At 38.7% G+C, this 22,669-nt stretch overlaps 1 protein-coding gene across 1 annotated transcript in view; it reads left to right on the top strand.

Moving 5' to 3' along the window:
- The window catches only part of MOXD1 (monooxygenase DBH like 1), a 50,947-nt gene that overhangs the window by 23,064 nt on the left and 5,214 nt on the right, over positions 1-22,669 (top strand). Inside the window, exons 5-10 of the mRNA XM_058020665.1 lie at positions 9,119-9,298; positions 11,577-11,679; positions 14,392-14,558; positions 17,304-17,495; positions 20,143-20,202; positions 21,979-22,121. Coding sequence (XP_057876648.1) covers positions 9,119-9,298; positions 11,577-11,679; positions 14,392-14,558; positions 17,304-17,495; positions 20,143-20,202; positions 21,979-22,121 — 845 coding nt within the window. The remainder of the gene's footprint in view (positions 1-9,118; positions 9,299-11,576; positions 11,680-14,391; positions 14,559-17,303; positions 17,496-20,142; positions 20,203-21,978; positions 22,122-22,669) is intronic.

Below are 22,669 nucleotides of genomic sequence, written 5' to 3' on the forward strand. Positions count from 1 at the left end.
TGTGGCTAGTGAATAGCAGAGTGAGAAGAGGAACAGCTATTCAGACCCCAAGGTCACTGAGGAAAGAGGAGCTGCTGCAGGTACTGGAGCTGAGATTCTGCTGCAGCCCCTGGTGCAGACCATGGAGCTGTGCATCTGCAGCTGTGCTCCTGCAGCCCATGGAGGATCACAGGGATGCAGAGGTCCACCTGTGGAGGAGCCCGTGCTGGAACAGGTTTCCGGGCAGGACCTGTCACCCTGTGGAGGACCTGTGTTGGAGCAGGATGTGCCTGATGGACTGCATCCTGTGGAACAGTGACCCACTTAGAGCACTTTGCGGAGAACTGTTGCTCATGAGATGGACTCACATTGGAGAAGCTCGTGGAGATCACGCATAATAGGGACCCCACACTGGAGCAGGAGGAAGACTCCTCTCCCTGAGAAGTGGGAGAAACAAGGTGTGTGATGAACTGACCATAACCCCCTTTCTCCTTCTTCCTGTGCTGCTGTGACCTTTCTATTATTACTGTGTCTTAAGTTGCTGGGACTGAAACTGTATCTTTCTGTTTTATGAAGTGCCAATCACAGTTTTGGTTTCTAGAGAATTGCCATGGTATAATTTTATTGCAGACTTTTAAAAAGAATCATGTAAACTGAAAATAACCCTTGTTGTGTGACTTCTTGCATGTGTTGATGGGTGATGAAGTCCTGCAAAAGGGTATACCAGGATTTGACTGGGTGAGAAAATGTGGAAATAGTATTAAGGTGATCGTTACTTAACTACTTTTGTAAGCTCTCTTATGTTTGTATATTAACCCTGAAGATACAAATTTTTAGAGGGTTATGAGCAATAGTTCCTGAGTGTTGCTCTGGAGGCTGTCCTGTCAAAATTGGGAGGCTTGTGCTGACTTTATCCCCTGCTTTCCCTTCAAACTGAAGGTGCCAGGATGTGCAAGTTGGTGGCTCCTCTGGGAGCTCAGTATCCGAGCACACAAGGTTTTTCTCACATATGGTCCTTTTTGGTAGCCCCTCACAGAAGTCAGAGTGTCACTTTTAGAAAACATGTTTCCTGGTAATGTACTTCTGCATGTGCAGAACAAGAAAGGGACACACTGTCAATTCTCATGTGTTCTGTCTTCAGACAAAGCTGCGCACTCACTCATAAGCAGGAGGAGAAAAAGTGTAATGTTATTTTAGCTGATGATTGAGGGAATTACTTTGCAGTTCTACAATAGAATCAAAACCTCTGCCATTTTGCCCTCAAAGAAATAGACATTGCTGTGCAAGAGTGGTGATGCCATGAACAAATGGGAGTACCTTCGCTGACTTTATTATTTATACTGTTCAAATTGTATGTTCCTCTTGAATAACTATAAACTCTTTATTGGTTACCCACTTTGGCCTTAGATATTTGGCCTGATACATATTTGGTTACATATTAATTTATGATGATACTGTTTTCATAAGGAAGTAATGATGCTCATGATTAATTGCCAATTAATTCTGCTTGAAGTGTGTCAACTATGCTGAGAGACTATGGTCATCCTTTAGACCACAACCACTGCCAGTGGCTCTGCTGCTTAGGAATACAGTGAGGGTACTGCCAGGATGCTTAACCAAAAGAAACATGTTTTTGCTTGACCTGAGCTTTTTATGAGATTTCTCCTCAGGGTTATACTTCTTAACTATTAGTAAATGCATTATCTTAAATCTTCAGGCGTACGTCAGGCAGAAACAATGTTTTATTGGTATTTCTTTGAGCTAAACTTCTTTTGGATTTAGTCTAAATTACTGTAAGTCTTTAAAGTCTGAAACTCTTTAGGAGTGGCAGAGTTCCAGGTAATTAATTAGGAATAAAAATTTAAGAATGAGCATGATAACAGAGAGAACAAGAAACCATCTCTAACTTGCGTTTTTAAATGTTTGGGCTTATTGTTTATTATGTGTTTTGATTCCTCTTTCTTAATTAAAATATTTAAGTTGTTCTGCAGAAATTCTGGATAGACAGTGCAATTATTAGTAGGATTATATGGGGATAGAAAGATTTATGTAAATTTAGATATATAGCCTTCTCTCCAAGCTAAAAGCACAGCAACACTTAGGTTTTACCTGAAAGTACATATTTTTTCCCAATAAAAATTCTAAAGCTTAAAACAGAGGTATGGTAATTACTTCTTAATGCTGTATAGAAATAAAACCTAAATAAGAGCCTTCATTGAACAACACAGTCACAGAGTAAACAAACCCTTTTTTTACGCCAAGAGCAGGAAATATCTGTGCTTTGAATTAGATTTTCCATTCACGTGGTAAAGATCTTTCCTCCTCAGTTTTGTTAGAATTCTTATTCTACATTTAAAAGAGGGCCCAAAACCAGGTAAACTCAACTGCCAACAATGCAGGTTCAGTCAATCAATCAATCAATCAATCAATCAATCAATCAATCAAATTACATTGTTATTTCAAATTAAAATTATTATTTGAATCTCACTTTAAGGGGGAAAAAGCCTCCACACATATTAAGTACAAATCACACAAATTTCAGTGCCTTAGATTGCATAGAACTTTCAGTCTGGAAAATTTCCATCCTCCAAGGAAACCTTACCTAATCACATTATGAGATTAGGGCTGGGGATGGTTTCTGTTGCCTGGGCCTTTTTCTTGTCTACATCTCTGGTTTTATTCAAATACAAAAATCAAGACCTGTCACTAAATGCTCAGGTTAGATTTTTCTCCAGCTAGAAGGTACGAAAAATGTGTATGAGAATAATTTGGTTTAACATTTTTACGTTTGAAAGACAATTTAAGTTAAGCAGTTGTACCTCCCTGTTGTACCTCAGAAGTAATCATCCCTGATGACCATGAGGGAACCAGAAGCAGTGGCTTTGCTCTATTTCCTGCAATTAACTCACCAAAACATACACCTTTCTAAGTGGCACAGTATAAACTCAGAAGCCCTTGGAATATAGAATGATTTAAATAGATTTGTTAGAGGTGGTGACTGAATTTAGGGTCTGGGTTGTACAGTGAGGAAAACAGAATGAGCACTAAACTGTGTTATGTGCAAATGATCTCAGGAAAGATTACAGCAGCTAGTCCATACTAGACTGCAGCCAGCTGAGCGCTGGAAGTGTCTCTTTCAGCTCTGACTATTCTGTGGCATTAATTTAATGCCTTCTGACAGATGGGGTCGGGTGGAGGCATGGGGAGGGTGGTCCCTGCCTGACCCCAGAATGCCTTAACTCTGGGCTGAAAGTCTGCACCGTAATTGTGTCCCAGATGTGGCTCTGGTGTAGGCAGGCTCTCCTGCTAACGTGAGATAGCTGTTCAGTTGTTGGTGCTAAAATCCTGCTCCACCCTGCAGTCAGGGACTTTAACATCTACCCCAGCCCAGAGGCGTGTTTCCAGCTCTTGTTTTAGCTCAGCACACCTCTGGGCTTTGTGCAACAAGCAGTGTTAGGCAACAAACGTCTGGTGGTTTTCTTTCAGAATATTTATAGGAAAATAAAGCCATATTACTGACAGGTTTTTTCTGGAATACATTTTTTTTTTTCTGAAAAAGACCTAACTTTATAAAGCCAAATATTTTAAGTATGTGCTCTGCTGAAGAAAATCTAAAACCCCAAGGGTGATGTTTGGATAAATATTTGATAATTTCACAATTACACTTTTAAAAACTCAGAAAAAATCTTGATGAGTTCTAACAAGAAGAAATCATGTCAGCCTTTGAAAAAGTTTTCTAAGTCAGATAATTTTTTATATATATGCTTGGTACACATTTTCAAAAGAAGTACAAAGACCAAAGTAATCAGTAAGCATGTAATAGTTCTTCCTGATGAGGAGTACAGGAAGCAGAAACCCTATGACTTGGTCTTTAGCGAAAATTTTCGAGTGAACTCAGCCAGTTCTCAGTTTCACAGCCATCACTTTTTGCTCTGAGTTAACCAGAGACATGGCAAGTTCATATAAATGAATTAACCAACCACAGACTGGAAATTCTCCTAGATGTAGCAGCGCTAGCATAAAAATCAAATTTTTACTCTCCATTTTGAGACCAAAGAATTACATTTTCTTCCCTGTGTCACCACTGTCTACCTACATGAGGTGTTGTGTAAGGCCTTATTCAGAATCATTTACATGGCAATATATCATACCATCATGTCTTCAAAATGTAAGATTGATTTGGAATTACCTGTTTGAGCCAGGAAAAAAAATCATTAGTTTCTCTGACAGTGTAGTAACATTGCTGCAAGCAGATCAGAAACCTGCTGCTATTTCCATATATAAAAATAAAGTCAGGTTTTTGTTTTCTGATATTTGGTGGGCTGTATTTTCTAAATGGGGACACTAAGGTGAGACTATGGATATATTTGAATAACTTTCATCATTTGCACAAGCAGGCATAAAGACAAATCATGTTTATTACCATCAAAGAAATCAGAGCAAATAAAAAGGTAGGAAAACAGGAATAAGCAAGAAAGACTTTCGGATTTCTCGAGATGTTTTTAACTTGTAGGAAATTTAACTTCTTGGACCACTTGAACTGTTTGCATTTTCCTCCTGTTTAATACATCACACATTAGTATCTTGACCCTGCTTAACATCAGCTTGAGATGCAAAGCACTGTTATATTAAAATTTTGGCTTCTTTTATAAGGAAAAAAACCCCTAAACATATGACAATGTTCAGACTGTGCATTAGATAAAGTGATAATAGGAAACAAAGAAGAGAGGAAGAAAAATTGAGGATGAGAAGATATAAACATTTTCTTTGTTCATGTGATGTCAGCCTGTTGAAATGAGAGGTGAACAGCACACATATCATCTGGCTTAACAGTAGAAAAACTAGATTTTTTTTTTTTATTTTGTATTTTTTGAAAGTCAGCATTTTCACAAGTCCTAAGAGATTCAGGACCATGAAGGGAGCTCTCTAAAACCTCTCAGCCTGCCTGATGAGTACAAACCAATCCCTATGACCATAACCCATACTTTTGGCTGCAGAAGACAGTACCTTCACTTACATTTGAATGTGGTATATTTTAAATACCTCCTTCCTTGGGAGCCCTGATTTGAAGTGCTGGGGGTTTATGTACATACAGTACATAAACAATAGTACATCTATTATTTTTTACCTCTGTTAGTGGAAGTGTGGTTCATGTATGTCAGTTGCTCAGTTTGAAAGACTTTTTGGCCAAGCTTTCAAGAAGGTTGGAGAGAAAGAAGCAAAAAGCAAACGATCATGAATAATAAATCATGATCTTCTTCCTGCAGGTTTCATGAAAACCAGAGGAGTTTGAGCCTTGTTGCATGCACTTACATTTTTGCAATCCCAAACACTTCGGGCAGTTTGATGTAGAGTGGATGTAGGGCTTTTGTTCTCCATGCCTCTGGCAGTTAGGAAATGTCAAGCAGAAAATGCACTTTGCCTGCAGGGGAAGAAGTCACTGAGGTGCCCAGTGGTGCAGTATCTCTGCAGGCTTATTCACAACACAGCAAAGAGATGGACCCTGACAGCTGGGTCTTCCCTGCGTGTCAGCAACAGTGAAAATTCCACAGATGGTCCTCAAAGAATGAGGTAAATTGGGGAAGATAGGTAGTTATATGCATATTCCGTTTTAGTATCTATATTCCATTTTTAGTCACCTTTCAGTTTCTTTCTTTACTTCTTTGGCTAACAAGAGATTGGTAGGAAGTGGCAAGGACAGAGGAAGGAAATACATTTCAAAGTCACAGGTTTCTTCATAATTAATGAAAATGAAAGGTGGATTCCCATTTTCACTGCATCCCATCTAAATTACTCAATTATTGCTTATCTTACTGCTTGGCTCCAGGTGTCATTTTAGAGTGCCCTTGTAGTAAGAGAGCAAACAAGGCTGTGTATAATATTGATGTGTCCAAATAAAAATTAGCTGTTGACTTACATCTGCAGAGTTTACTGAATATTATGTACCATGCCTGTTTTTATCAATTTTTGTGTATGTATTTCACTCCTTAAGTGGCCCTAGTGTGCCACTTCGAATAATCTTCTTTCCATAAGTATCCTGAAAGTTGCACTAATTTACAAAACAGTCCTGGTGACTCTTCAGGGCTGGTCCTCTATCATTGTGACTGGAGACCAGGAGAAGTAGAGCTCTGAAAATTGTGTTATCATTCATTGAGGCTATGAGTACTCTGGTAAACAAGCCACCTTGATATCGAGACTTAATTATAGGTACCTACTTTAGCAACTGATTTTACATCTAGGACTACTTATGTGCACTTCTGAATGCATTAATGATTTCCTGAATTTGGCCCCTTATTTGAGAAACTCAGTTGTTGTTCATCATTACTTGTAAGGCTGGCCAGAAAACAATATTTTGTTTATTTGAGAAAAAAAAAAGAGGTTTAGAAATTTCTTTTTGGCTTGGAACAAAGTAATCTGTACAGATGTACTTTGTGGAAAGTCAGAGAGGAAGTATGAGGCAACCTAAATAACCAATCTATTCTATAAGCTAAAATGACCAATAGCTGAGCAAATAGGGCAGAACTCAGCTGGGATGTAGAATGGCATATTTAAACCCCTGCTCGAGTTAAACACTACAATAGAATATGGGATTGTATTTTTTAATTTTCTTTTCTGCTGAAGTTATCCTAGTATGTAAATACAGTTAGTTATTTTTCAGATCAGAGAAGTGTCTAAGGGCTCTGGCCCTCTACCTTCTCTTGTTTCATTTAGCAGTAATGCTGTGAGCCTTAAGGAGGAACCCATTAAAATACTTCCATGCATTTTGGAACAATGAGGGATTAATGAAATTTTCCTAAAATTTTTTAAAATAGAATTTTGACCTCTCTAATATTTTCTTTCTTTCTTATTTATATGCTATTTAAAAGGGGGAAAAGAAATTTCTCTTTAACCAGATTGTAGTAAAAATATGTGAAAAGCATGCCTTCACTGCCGCTCTTCATTATTTATTTCTGCATCTGAAGAATGTAAGTTTTCCTACAAGATGCATTGGAAAGATGTGTAAGGATTTGTTCTAGTTTTTTATTTTCTTTTCTTCACTACAGACAGCCGAACAAAACTGCTTTTTGAAGTGCTGTAATTGTTTAGGTAACTGACACTAAAAACCAATGACAGGATGTGAGTTTCTAATTTTGGTGATGTCCCATTGTTTTGAGGGGAAGCTGGTTTTGAAGTAGTGATTGTAAGCACAGCAGGTGCTGGGATCTTGTAGCAGCAGGCAGAGCTGTCACATGTTGGGACAAAAGTTCCCGTTTTTCTTGCTAGATAGAGGGATAACATTCCCACAACCATTTCTTGACTAACATATACAGTATGCAGAGCTTCAAAAATCTAGAGATACCTTCTAGTATTTAATGTATAAGCTGCCGTGTCCTGACTGTGGGTCTGCAGTACTTGGATAAATATGCAGGTGTGTGATGGAAAGAGGGAAGAAGCAACATCGAGCTGGAATGGATTTCTGAATCTTTGTCATTCAGTCTGGTATATTGGGGAATACAGTCTTATTTCATGGAAAAACTGACTAATCTTCTTCAAAAATACCTTTTACTTCCACAGTGCAGTAATTCACAAGGGTGGTAATGCTAACTGAGCAGGGATTACTGAGAACAGTACAGATGATCCCCTATGGAGTATTTCAGCTTCCCTCCAGAATGAAACTTCGGTGCATCTGAATCAATTGGCATCCTTCCACTGATTTCTAAGTGCAGTGAAGTGGGTTGTGCTCTTCTTGGGTGGACATGCAGGTACTCAGCAGCATCTGAACTCTCCAAGAACCCAACTCCAATGAACTTTGCAGATTCATGTCAGCAAGGGTGGCCTTGGTGCACACAGGCTCTGGCTGCTTCCTCCTGCCCTTCCTCTTTTGTAATTAATCTAGTGGTTTGAACAAAATGCAGAGAGAGAAATAGTGTTGACAATATTTTAATAATGTAATAAACTGCTCCTGCTTACCCTGTTCCTGTCCTCCAGTAGCACATGGATGTGCCTGCAAAATGAAAGGGATGCAAATTTAGGATGCATATATATTCTTTTCCCGTTTTAAGTAACCTTCTCTTTCCTAATACTGAAATGCAATACTGCATGGCACCCTGCATCTTAAGAGTTGCATTGTCAAAGCTTTACTTTCCTTGTGAAAATATTAATCTTTATCTTGCTGAACTTGAAGGTAGATATGATAGAATGGGACGAAATCTTTGAAAGGAAAAGCAAGGGAAAAACTCACTTTCATTTTAATACTGTCCTTTATATGCTGATATTTTGTGGAATATAGTCATTCTGAAATGCAAAATAATTATTTTCAGAAGTATTCATCTTTGCCCCAGGGACATCATCTCTGACAGAGATGATTTAACATCACCCATCCAAACAGGGAGTGAACACTTACATGGAAATTAAATAATTTTAGCCTATGCAGAAATTCTGTGGTGTAATTATACTGGGGGCACTGGAGCACCCCTGAGAGCCCTCCAGCTCATCCCTGCCATAAACAGGCTGGAGTACCCAACCTCTCAAGAATGACTTCATGTTAATAAAGTCTTTACAACTGAGAGGATAAAAAAAAAAAAATTCTAATTTCTTGTAAATGTCAAAAAAATTTCAAAGTCCATTTTGAGCTGCTGAGGAATGTGGGGTATACCTCTAGGCTCACCCTTGATATACAGAATTTATGGGCAGCTGTAATTTGAAATAGTACAAAAGAGGCAGAAACAGGGATGAAAACCTCTGAGTAGTTCAGACACCAAGCTGGTTCAGCAGAATACATTTTCAGCTGGTTTATATCCCCCCTCCTGCTGGAATGTGGCTAAACAAGACTGGGCAGGGAGAAAAAAGTGACAGTGCAAGACTAGGATGGGAGAAGAGAGAACAAGTAAGATTGTAACAGAGGTTTTGTCCAGATGCTGAATGTTTCTCATGACCCTCATTGATGCATTTGGGCAAAATGAAAATTTTGGAAACTTCGCTCCTTGAGTTTGTAGAGTGCTGGGCTTACATCTCAAGCTAAGTACAATCTAACATCGAGTCTCCTCTTTTAAAATGAAAGTACCATAGAATTTTTAGTCCTGTCTTCATACCTGCATTGAAATAGTCACATTGAGATATGTTTTCTTTTTTTTTCTTCTTTTAATTTTGCCATTGACAGGTTAAGCCATTGATCCAGAAAGGCCACGAGAACCTGGTGCACCACATCCTCCTGTACCAGTGCAGCAGCAATTTGAATGACAGTGTTCTGGACTATGGGCATGAGTGTTACCACCCCAACATGCCAGACTCTTTTCTTACATGTGAGACAGTCATTTTTGCCTGGGCCATTGGAGGAGAGGTAGGATGAATGTCTGCCTAGCATAGTTCATCAGTGGGGCTTTTTGAGGGTGTGTGTCATCAGGAAATGTCTTCCTAGTATATTAGTGATTACTTAGCCTGTCTGTTCTTAATGGTATGGGATCACAGTCCCCAAATGCCTCAGCAGTAAGTCCTCAACCTCCTCTTGGCCTTTCAAGTATGCAGTGCAGTGATCATCCTGAGTGACAACCCAAAAGTAATGAAAAATAGTAGAGAGGGAGTTGATGCCTTAGGGGAGGAAGATAGCTTTGGAGCATGGAAATCTCTTGCTGTATCAGCTTGTCCCATCTGACATGGAAATACAGTGCCTCCAGCAATGACCACTATCTGCTACCTGTGGATAATGACAGAAAGAAAAGCAGTGTCTGTAGGTGGCTTCATAAAACACACACAGGGACAATTCTCCAAATGAAGTTATACATTAATTTAATTAATTTTGTGCCTTACCAGGACCTGGTTTCAGTGTTGCCCCATTCAGGCATATCATTCTGAAGTTTCTTACCTGTCCAAAGAAACATTTCAGTGTAGGAGATGTCCTGTGTGAGTGCAGGGCCAGCATAAGGACCACTTTACATATGGCAGTGAGGCATATCTACAGAAAACAGAGGCTGTGATGCCATGTGTTTGCAGCTTATTTCATGTTAATTTAGGCTGCATTAAAGTTAATGCTTTCAGCTGACATAACACAGCATGACTACCAAAAGAATCCTAGCTCTTTACACCCTTGATTCACTGTGTGCCCAAATGATGGTTTGGGCAGAGAGAGGGACTGGGGTGATGAAACTTTCTGGAACCTTCGTTTGCCAGCCTGCAGTCCAAAACCATCTGCAAATGCTGCAGTGTGAGGAAGCAAGAGTTGTTACATGGACCCATCCAAAGAAGTTTAATCCACTACGAGTGTTATCCCTGGTGTATGCTTTGTGCATTTTTGCCATCAGCTATGCTCTGACCTAGTATTTGTACTTTTAACTGTCTTAATCTAAGTGAAATTAAAAACTCATATAAATAAGTTATCATTTGACAAGCCCTATGGAGGTTCTTGCAAGGATGATGCTGTTGTTAAATCTGTAGAGAGGAATCTGACAGATCTGGGTTACATTCAGGTTTGCCCAAGTACCCATTTCACTAACTTTAGCTTTAGCTTACCCCTATGTAGAATGAAGATGATAATAAATTTTACTATGAACTACAATTAATCCAATAATGTCTATCAAGCATCAAAAAGTTGGAATCTCAAATTGCACATTTCAGAAAGTTAGAATGTCAAATTGCATATTAAAACATTAGCTATAAGCTATAAAATGGTGCAGATTAATTCCAATTAAAGTGAATTTGGTAAATGATTTCACTTAGGGATACTGGTATTTTGGGTTGAATCAAGAGTGAGCTTTTGAAGTAAATCTCCCAGTTATCCCCACTTACAAAGCTTTGTTTATCATCATGAGTGGTTTGAGAATTTGCACAGGCCTCTCTGGGATGAAGTTAAAATAAATGTGCAGGGGTGAACCCAGCACCTTTAGCAATAAATGGAACCTGACCAGAGCTTGTCCAGAGGAGCATTGTTTGGGGGCAGTGGGTCCAGCACAAGCTGTTTCACCATGCAGAGCTACTTCTTTATTGGCTTGCTAGTGGAAACATAGCCATAAAAATCACCTTTATTTTTCAAATAATTTTACTTAGAATAGAGTTATTTGTGCACAAAAAGCAAGTTAATTACATGCAACCTCAGTATTCCCTGGAAATTACTGCTTTTAGAAGCTGGGAACATTTGAAATGTTGATTCATCTCTTCATAAGGGTTTTATTGTCAGACTAAGTGCTTGATGATGCAATGTTTGTAAGTTTAAAATGGAATTTTCCTTTTCTGCTCAAACAATAAATACAGAATAAATAATCATAAGATCACAGGATAATGCAGGTTGGAAAGGACCTCAGGAAGTCTCTAATTCAGCCTCCTACTCAAAGCAGGGTCAGAGGTGAGGTTAGACTAGTTTGCCCAGAGCCTTGTCCTCTGGGAAGCATTAGATCTACTATTTTATATTGACATAGTTATTAAGTTTATTAAGTACATAGTAGGTACATTTTATCACAATGCCATATTCAGAAAGTTGTAAAAGAAGTGATATTTGTAAATTTTATCATTAATATGATGATACCATTGCAAGAAGGAGTCAATGTACTTCCAAAGAGAAATTAACTCTTAACTATGGCAAAAAACACCTTAACTCTGTATTGATTTCCATGTGTATTGGTTTCCAGGGCTTCACCTACCCTCCTCACGTTGGCTTATCCATCGGCACAGCAGCTGACCCTCTGTTCGTCCTTATGGAGGTGCATTATGACAATCCATCAGAGACAGAAGGTTTGTAGCCCCACAGGCTTTAAAGCATGCCAGACTGGAAAATGTACTACACACAAGTGCTCATCCCTGCACTGCATGGCAAACAGAGCAAATAAAAAACTGAGGGTTATTTCTGCTCCTGATCAATAGTTCCTGGTTTACAGTGTTTTTCTCACTGCCCTTGAATTTTTTTTTTTTTTTGCTGCATTTTTTTAGATGTACAACTACCTGAACAGTGGACAGTTTCTGAAGCAGAAGTATAGACTCAAGTGTCTTGACCATTCACCAGCAAAAAACAGCTTATCTTAAAATATAAGTTTTTAATTTGTAATAGTGTTTTAAAATTGTTCTTCCTAAATTTAATTTATATTTAGAAGAAGTAAAAGGGAGAAACAAAAAATCCCAGGAAAATCAGGGGAACTTTGAAGATGCCTCTGGGAAAGATACTTTTTTGTTCTGAAACAGAAGTTTATTAACTTACTGTACCCAGGAATATTGTGGTGGTTGCTACATATGAACTGAGTAAAATCCAATGCAGGATAGTATACTGGCCTTTCTTTACACCCTCATGAATAAAATAAAATAAAATAAAAATAAAATTTTAATTAAAATAAAATCTGCTATGTGGGCTATGGCACTCTGCCTTACTGTCATTTCCCATCTTCATCTTTTAAATTAATTTTTTTTTAATTTAGTGACAGACTCTGTGCTTTCAGGACGTGGGATACAATAAACTTAATTTGCATCCTTGATATTGTATGCCTTTTCATCAAATGTTGCATGAAAACCCAAGAAATCACATGCTGAAAAACTGTGTCCCTTTGGTTTGTCCCTTTGATTTGGTTGTGTCCCGAAATCCATCATTTTGTTTTAATTGACAGTTCATGATAGTGTTGGTTTAGCTGAAGTGGCACATACAAAAAACTGGAAAACTGATAATGTTTTGTTTCCTTTTAAGCAATAGGAACAATTGTGCCTTGCTGGGACAGTCCCAAAAGACCTGGGAAAATTCAGACAGCGTAGGCAGAGCAGAGTGTTTGTAATCCAGGTCATGGTTTTCCTCCTCCCTGGCAAAATACACAGTGTAAGATTGTGCCAGGAGTGCAAGAGAGCAGACCTGGGTGCTCCATCTGCTTCAGGTGGGGACAAATGAGTTCTCCTGACACAGCAGCAAACCTGCCACTGGGTCACCTTCCTTTGTGTGTTTTGGCACCTGCATTTTCCCAGTTTGGTGAAAGGCTGCACTGTTTGCCTCACTTTGTGACCTGGGGTAATGTTTTCCTAAGTGACTCAGATTGGTAGTGACTTTTGGCTCCCAGTTAGGAGGAGTTGAAACATGTTTTAGTTTAATATGGATGGGTTTCACTGTTTCTGGTTTTGTAGTCCTTAACATTCACTTCTCATTTGAAAGGTGGCCTCTTTTGAGATTGTTTATCAGAAACTCTGACATCCCAGAGTTTTGCCATACAGCAGAGTGTCTGACATTTAGACATTAACAATGTCTTACAATTTCTGAAGCAGAAATAGCAAAAGGAAAAGGTCAAGTTGATGAGGTGGTACAAATTTCTCCAGGAAGGGAGTAGGGATTCCCAAATGCTAAAGTTGGGATGTTGTGGGACACAATGTATCACCTTAAATATGATTTGTATGTTGCAGAAGGTCTCAAGGCTGATTACAATTCTTAATTGGCTATGCACAGTTCATATCCTTCGTTCCTTAATATTTATATGCACTACTCCATCTTAGGTATTTTAGTGTGTAACAATCCCTGCTCTGTACCTCTGCCATTTGCTTATCTTAAAATAGACTGCTGATATCATATTGATGTAAAATTTGGCTCCAGGCACTGCTATGTCTGCTTTGTTTTTCAGAAGACTAATATAGGTCATTAGGAAGCATCTTACCTTCTCTGAGATATTCAATATGTTTTTTGCATTTTTCATTTTCAACATTGAAATTGTTTCAGTTATTATTCAAAAATACAAAGAGATTAATAGATGAGCTAACAGAATTTAGTTCCTGTGCACAAACAGATTAATAATTTTTGTCAATATCTTTACAAATAAAAATTACTAAAAGAAGACAAGTATTCTAAGCATTTAGATGAATAAGGCAACATCAATTATTAATAGATGCACAAACAAACACATATGGCTAAACATATGTGGGTGAACAAAATAGATTTGTATTATTTTGACTCTTAAAAACACAGCCTCCAAACAGCAGGCTTTGGTTCTTTAAACCAATTTCTGAAATCAAGATAAGTTCTTGAGTCAGAGCAACATTAACATACTCTGTAATTCTCTTGTCTACTTCACTCAAGGTGGGGGTATTGTCTGCAAGTCTGGGATTTAGTAAGGCAATTTTCATGTTTAATTGATGCTCTCTTAATTGGAGAGATTGTAAAAAGGATGTATTTTTCATCTCAGGTAGTCTGTAATGTAACAGGCAATCCAAAGCCAAGGGAAAAATATAATTAATGGTAGGACCCAAGATGAAGAAATAGATAAAATTCTCAACTAGAAGACAACATGTGGCTTGAAAATTTTGAAGAGAAAAAACCACTTCCTGCATATGGTTTCACTCATTTCCATGATATTGAGATTGATTCCTTGATTTTCATGTAGAAAACTTATGATATAGCATGAAAAACATGAAACAATATGATTTGGGTTTTTTTCTCCTTTAAAAACCTGATTTTTAGCCATGGCTAAGTGTGTTCTTTTGTTGCAGGCTTGATAGATAACTCTGGTTTGAGGCTAATTTATACTCCAGTTTTAAGGAAATACGATGCTGGGGTTATTGAAGCTGGTCTTTGGGTCAGCCTTTTCCACAATATCCCACCAGGCATGCCTGAATTTGTGTCAGAGGGTCACTGCACACTGGAATGTCTGGAAGAGGTATGTCCCTTGCCTGAATCCACTGGTTTTCATTCATGGAAATAATTGGAAGAGTCACTTGAACCTCTTGGAAAATTTGATAGTTACAGTTAAAAGACATGAGCAAAGGCATCTAGTGGTACATGTTGTCCTCCAAAATGTTGTCTTTTTGAACTGGGTACTTGGCATGCTCACTACTCAGGCTGCTTTATTTATTTGAATAATAATGGATGACACAGGGGTTGCAATGTTTTTGTTTTGTGTTCAATATGTAAGCATACACTGCTTTCCGTGGCAAAGCTATTAATAACTTTGGTATTAATAGCTTTCTGGGTATAGCTAGCTCAGAAAAAAAAGTTTAGACTAATTCAGACATGGGCATGTGCAAAAGGCTTCTAATGATGAAATGAAAGCCTGAAAGGTGTTCTTACACCAGCCACAGAAACTGAAGGCCTAAACAGGTTTTGCATTTATTAAGTTCTTGGTTTCATTAAGATAACTTAAATATCTCTGCAGGCAATGGAAGCACTGTCTAAAATCTGTGGTGACTGTATAATGGGAGATTCTCATATACTTTGTCTTCCGTAGGGAAAGGTTGAATTAATAACATGGTTTACAGTGAAGGCTAAATTAGATACAAAATTTAGTTTTGTTTTTGGTGGTGTTAAATGTTGTGTATTTTCCTGGCATTTTCAGCCTTACAACTCTTGAGTTATCCATTATCATGAGGCTTCTGACCCTAGGGCTGTTCTTGAAAGGTATTGTGATGACAGATTATTTCTACCTTGAGCTCTGAACAATAATTATAGCATACTCATACTCAACATAAAGTTTAGATCAGTAGATGTCAGCCAGAATGGGAGTGATGCCAGATGTTATGGTTTGGGCCTGGCAAAGCCAGAGCCCCCATGAGGACACCTTCTCCCCGGTGTCTGCTGCGAGATGTGACCAGGAATAAACAAAGCAGGCTCCAACTTCAACATACAGAAAAGTTTATTAACTAAGCTACATACAAACAATTACTAAACTACACACAAACACTAAACTACACATACACAAAGGAAAAAAAAAAATCACAAGGAGAATGAAAACTACACAGAAACACTTCCCCCTCCTCCTCCAGATCCCCGTACAATTCATCTCCCAAAATTATCCACACTCCCAAAATTATTCACACTCCGTCTGGCACCACCCTTTAGATTGGTCAAACTTTCAGCTCCTCAAGAGGAGAGGGAGTCCTTCCATGTGTCGTGGTGGCCTTTTCCGTCCTTGTTCCGGTGCTCTCACCACCGAACAGGGATCAGGGCTGCTTCCAGGGTTGTCTTTTTAAGGATGCTATGTCCAGTTCCAGAAAAGCAGAGTATCTCACCTTCTCATCCTCTGGGACATCCGTCCCCCCCATATTTTATATACCCCCTGGGGCCGAGGGGTCCACACACTGACTCTTCTTTGGCTCTGGGACATTTCTCCCCCTGGACTCAGTCTCTGTATCTCACGGAAACATAGCTCTGTCCATGACTACACAAAAGAGTCCAGCATAAAATGCCACTCCATCTTCTCCATTCTTTCAACATCTCTCACTCTCTCTGGTCCAGACCTCCATCAGTCGTTCATTTCCTTCATCCTCCTCCTCTCTTATCACTCGTCTAGGAAGGGTTAATGTTCTGTAAGGCCTTCATTGTCCAAAAAAGGGTTAAAAAACTCCTCCAGACGGCTGGACTCCTGGCTGCACCCCCCCCCATCTCCTCAGCTGGGCTGCCTGCTGCCCATATTTACTGAGTTTCAAGGTCACACAGGCTGCACTCTCTCTCTCTCTGTCTGTCTGTCTCCAAAGGGCTGGGGGGGGGGAGGGGGGGGGGAATGGCTGCCCGATGTCTCTTGTGGATCTCCACCCTTCCATCCTCCAGGGCCTCCTCACTCCCATCTCTGTCCAGGCCCAGGCCTACCGCATGGCTGCCCCTCCCCCGCCCAGCAACAGCGGCTGGACAGGGGAGAGCTCCGACCTGCGTCCCTCGAAGTCCCAAGAGAGCCTCCCAGGGCCGAAGCTCTGCTTTTAACCCCTGGGTGTTCTCGGAGGTGTGTCCTAAAACCCACTGGTTATCCCAGGTGCCAATATCAAAATCCAAGCACCCATTGGTTTGACCACAACATCCCAGAATTCCCACTTCTTCCTGGTCAAACCACCACAGTGTCAATTTGGAAAAGTTAATTTGCAAATGTTTTTTAATTTGCAAATGTTTTTGACCTGGAAAAAAACTTTTAGATTTGAACTTATGGTATTTCCCTACCAGTTCACTTAAAGATGGAAAGTAGAGGATGTTACAACTACAGCCTCTCAATTTGAAGTGCGTCTCTTGGCGTCATTCATAACTGCAGAGAAATTCATTTTCACAATAAACATCCACATTCATTAGTGTTGGCCATTAGTGCCAAAATAATGTGCAGGTTTTGGTACTATTCCTTTGAAAGTCTTAAAACTTTTGAGAATTATTTGCAGTCCAGTTGATTTTCATTTTAACAAATGGGTGTGTTAGGAGTAAAAACATGTTTTGGTTATAAAAAATAATCACAGAAAAAACCATAGCCTTTTTTGTACATAAACCCTGAATTTCACTTAATGTCTTGGTTTTGCTTCAGACTGCATTTTTCAGTAAACTGAGTGAATTCAAAATGCATTAATGAATGTATTTTCACTGTTTGTAGATGGAATTATATCACATTACTTTTCATTTGGGAACAGTGATGATGTTGGTTTCTCTTGGCCAGGCTCTGGGTGCTGAGAGACCTGCTGGGATACAAGTGTTTGCAGTACTTCTCCATGCTCACCTTGCTGGCAGAGCTATCAGGATGCGCCACTTCCACAACGGCGAGGAGCAGAAGCTGCTTGCTTATGACGACGAGTTTGACTTCAACTTCCAGGAGTTTCAGTACCTGAATGAAGAGAGAACCATCTTGCCAGTATGACACTCTTAGTTCTTTTCCTGGAAGTGTTTAAGAGATCATGTGCCTATAATTTTCTCACCTTTAGGATTAAATTTGCCACACAATTTCTTAGCCTAGCATCATAGAATTCTCGTTTTCCACTTATTGCAGAGTCACTCATGCATTAAAGTTTCAGTGTCTCAGGAGTGTCCACATGAGTCACCACAGAACTGGCTTGGTTCACCAAATCAAACTATTCCTTGGATATGTTTGATATCCATAATAATTGAACTTTACTATCACAAATGTTTGAACAAAGCAGATTAGAAAATCCCTTGTTTTGGGCTGTACCATTTTCACTCATCCAGAAAGATGAATAATGGAAATGCCTCTGTGTGGCTTTACAGAGCTGTGGGACCAAGTAGCATATCTTCATTATTTGCACACAGCAAGTATCCAGCCTTACAAACATGTTTAAAAATCAGCCAAGTCTTCTGTTTGTTTCACACTTTTTCTTGTTGGGAGCAAAACTCCATGCCCATGTTCCACCTGATGTTTCTCTAGTAAACAAAACCCTTTGAAAGAAGAAATCATACAACTCTATCTACTGTATTCCTGAAAATAATGCAATAGAACTTGTAGAAATATTCCAACTACAGTTATATTATAAACCAGTAACTATGCATAGGTATTGCATGAAAGGAGTCTGCATTTTTAGTGTGTCACTCATTTAAAAATTATTCACTCTTCTTTTGTTCCACCCAGTATCCATATTTAAGTTTTGGCATGATGACAGAAATTTTAGTGCTGCAAAGATCTCCTTGGTGCACCAGATCTGGCCAGGAGAGCAGCTTGTCCTGGTGCATGTGAAAAAGCATGTTTTTAAATTGCCAGTTGCAAAGCGTCGAAAAATTGAATTTATTTACAATTGGAATCACTAAGGGAGATGGGTCTGAAAAGAACATTGAAATGACTGAACTTCAAGTATGATCAGGAGCCCCATGGTTTAAACTTCAGGGGCTTCTCTTTAAGCCCCTTTCTCTCTTATGTCTCGTCTCCCACACTGTGAGGCTTTGATATTTGTACTTTAAAGACAAGAAGCTAAAATGCTAACTTTATAGTTTAATTTCTACAGCAAAACCTGGATGTTCAAGTGCAGAATTTACTCTTTGAAGTCAAATTACTCGTAGTTTAGGGGCTTCAAAGACAAAGTACCTCCTTCAGGAAAGAAGGTTGAAGGGTTTAGGAAGAGGACTGGCAGAAGATGACAGGTTTGCAGAGAAAGCCTGTAACATTTTTAGGAAAATTCATGCAATTATAACAGAAGGCCTCTTAAAATTCAAGAACATAAGGGAATAGACAACAGAAAAACTATAAAGAGCATTTGATAGTAACAGCAAAACGACAAAAAAAAACCCCAGCTCAAGTAGAAGATGGAATTCTTTCTCTGAAGAGAACCATTTTTTATGCATTTCATTTTCATCTTATGCAAAATTACCAGTACAGCTTTACATACATCATCTGGTATAATTCAGAGAACAATTTAATCAATTAACTAATAATATGATTTTTCATGTAAATTCTTATTATTCTCTCTTTCTATAAGCTCTCCCAAGAGTGTAACCTTCTTTCAGTTTGTGGAGTCCATGTTATTTTTTTTCCTCACATAGTAGCACTCTCTTCTCCATTTGGAAGCAGCAGATCTAGTCTAAGAGAAGGAACAATTTTAGTGAATGTTATCCAGTCTGTAAGATACAAGAGCCAGAGACCTCATTGACAGGAACAGAGTATTCCCACTGGAAGCAGTGACACTGTGCCAGCTCAAGCTACTTCAGAAACCTCTGTCTCCATTTACTGACATGAGGCTGATGCACCTTCTTCCAGCAGTCTGGAGTACAGATTGTGCTAGCCTTGATCTGGAGAAACAGCCTGTAGGAAAGGAGAAATTCTCAGCCTTTGAAGGGTGATCTGGTGTTTTTAGGGAAGTATAATGGTTGATAAGCAAAGATGATGATACCAAAAAAAAAAAATCCATTTGATTATCACGGTGATTTTCAAATTTGTACTTGATTAGTTTCACAGGGAGTGAAACTATTACCAAACTGTAGATCAGTTTGTCAAGACACCAAAAAGTTAATTGTATGTGCTTGAGAAGGTAAGTATTCAGCCTTTCCCATACATATCTGTCAATGTAGTGAAGTCTTTGCCTGCCACTCCTCTACTCCCAGGCTTGGCAGAGATATAGTTGTTTTTGTGATGTGGAAAGCCTTCTTTTCCTCATTTGCCAAATATTTCTATTGAAGTTGGCAGTGTAAATTAGCCTGGGTAACGTAGCACTGGATGAGTTTTGCAGCAAGTATCATTTGTTTACATTGTCTACTATATAATTTTCCAGAAAATTGGATGGTACCTGTGTACCTTCATTGCTATTTTAAAAGAAATCCAGACAACACTCTTATTAAGACTCTGTTTAAATCCATGGGGGATCCCTGAGAATCTGGATAATATGAATACTAAGTGCCAAGGCCTTAACACATGGCAATTACCTAATCCTTCACTCTTTCAAAAAGTCATATCCACTGCTCTGATATTTATTACTTAAGTGCTTGCTGTCATCTGTGGTTACCTGAAACTGGTGTTGATGAAGTTCAGAACTGTGAACTTCCTAAATTTTGTATTTCAGGGGGATAATTTAGTCACAGAATGCCACTACAGTACTGTGGACCGAATTCGTATGACATGGGTAAGCAATATTTTGGTGGATCAAAATAAGTACACAGATAAAACTGGGGACTAAAACCTTTTTCACAGAACACTGTTTGAAAAAAAGTGAATTTACTTACTAATTCCTGTGTGCACATAACTATTTATTGTCTTTCCTTTCATAGATTCTTAGTCTTTAAGGTCATCTGAGCTATTGTGATCTTAGTCTGATCTTTTGCTTAAGGCATTCATATGCATATTTTGTAAAAATAAGCATGTCAGCTCATAAAAAATCCTTAGAAGTCAAATTTTTCTGGTATAAGGAGTGCTTTCTTCACAACATGTATTAACATGCAAATTCTGCATACTGTAATGAATTATTTTTATGAACTTGTTACACATTTTTCCTTGGAGTTGTAATTGCCAGTTCTTTTGTATTGATTTTTAGATAAGCTGTGATCAGGAGGTTTTCCAACTATTTAGTTTTGTGCCTAATACAGAATCCAGGCAGAATGAAAGTCCTTGGGTTGGGAAGAGGTGTTGGGAACCCACTCCTCCCTGATGAGGGTGTCCGGCTCTGGTTTGGCACAGTCTCCCAGAAGCAGCTGGATAGGTTACCAGAGGCACTGGGCATTGCAATGCAGTCACTGGGTTTTGGAAGTGAAGTAAATTTGGTTGCTCAGACATGGGCTGGACTGTGCCAGTTGTCTAGGAACACACAGAGTGATGCCAAACCCACTTTGTCTATGGGAGGGATACAGCTGCCTGTGCCAGGGTCTGATGCTGCTTCCTGGGGAGTGGCTGGATCCAGACCTCTGGGAAGTGAGACCTGAGGGCTGTCTGTTTTGCAGGGAAAAGCTGTTCCTGGCATCCAGAGAGAAAAGGGATACTTCTCCCTGAGTAATGGATTGCATGTAGGCGCATGCAGTAGTTATTTAATGAGAAGCAAAAGAGCAAGAACGAAGGCTTTTGAGTTTTTGTCCTGTTTTCCTGTATGGTGACCACACTAACTCTTGGCACATCTGTTTGTTTTCTCCATTCCTATTCCTGTGGTTCCATGAGACTTGTGGAACTGTTCCCACCCAGGATATAGGAACATACAGTTTATAATCTTGTCCATGTTTACCAAGATTAATTTTAAGTTGGTTGTTTGCCCCATGGTTCTCAATGGAAGATTGCTTAAGAGTCTGTTTCTTCTGTTAGCTAGAAATATTATTCTAATAACTAATTTTATAATGCATGCTCATTTTTTCTTGAGTCAACATTATCTGTTAATAGAAATAATTCTTTTCCTTCTTGCTTTTTACTGGCATATGTACTTACAACCTAAGTTCATAGGTTGTAAGGAATATGAATCTTCCATCCCAGCCTCTGTTTTAATAGGCAAAGCTAAATTAATTTCTTATTAAACATATTTCTTATTAATAATATTTCTTATTAAACACATTAATTGTCCTACAAGATTTTTTTCCTTATTTCTTCCACTTTTCTGAAACGTGGCAAATCTAAGTACCTCGGGGGCAAGTGAAAGCAAACCTGAACTTCTCAGATAGTACAGTTTAATATAATATGAGCCTTATTTCATTCACAGGTGTTCTTTCTGATGTCTTTTAAATTAGAAGCTGTTGCTTGACCTTCCAGAGTATTTTGTAATTAATTATGTAATAGCCTCTTGCTACTTGATAACCTCATGTACGAGATAAACTTGTCAAATTTGGCCTTCTCATACACCTTTCATTGGCATCTGAATGCTAATCAGTGGTTTAATCTGTGGGATTCCAGTGCTACCCTGATTAACGAAAAATCCTATTTTCAGGGTGGTCTGAGCACCAGGAATGAAATGTGCCTGTCATACTTGCTCTATTACCCAAGGATCAACCTCACCCGCTGTGCGAGTATTCCTGATATAATGGAACAGCTCCAGTTCATCGGTGTTAAGGAAATCTATCGACCAGTCAGGTATGTAAAATCTTTATGAATATGTGCAGCACCTCTCTTTCTGTCTGTGGGATTCTTGGATCGTTTTTATACAACTTTTCTTTCTTTCTGGTAAGAAAGAAAAGAAACATAGTCACTGTGCTGCTTTTTTTGGTCAATATGTTGTGCTGCCATTTTTCCTGCCAAATTCTTTTGCATCTTTTTTTCTTCTGATAGAAAAGCAGTTTCTTCTTTTAAGGAAATAATACTGTTTACATTGTTTTGTTTTGGTTGTTTTACCACATACATCTGTAAAGAGGCTATATATCAATGTTTTAAATCTATCAATTTATTAAAACATGTCAATGTCTCATATATAGAGAAGTAATCTTGAAAAAGAGTTTGTGAGCTGGTTATTGAATTTCCCTGGGTAGTTTTGTTGACAGGCATTCCGAGGACAAAAATATGTTCCTTATAGTGCTTAAGATTAAAGCATCTCAACAGGAGGTTGTAAACAGTGAGAATAGTCAGAATTTGAATGTTCTCAAATGAATGAAATGCAGAAAAATAATCAAACAATAAAAAGTTGA

The sequence above is a fragment of the Melospiza georgiana genome, chromosome 3, assembly GCF_028018845.1.
Source record: "Melospiza georgiana isolate bMelGeo1 chromosome 3, bMelGeo1.pri, whole genome shotgun sequence".
In the NCBI taxonomy this organism is placed as follows: domain Eukaryota; kingdom Metazoa; phylum Chordata; class Aves; order Passeriformes; family Passerellidae; genus Melospiza; species Melospiza georgiana.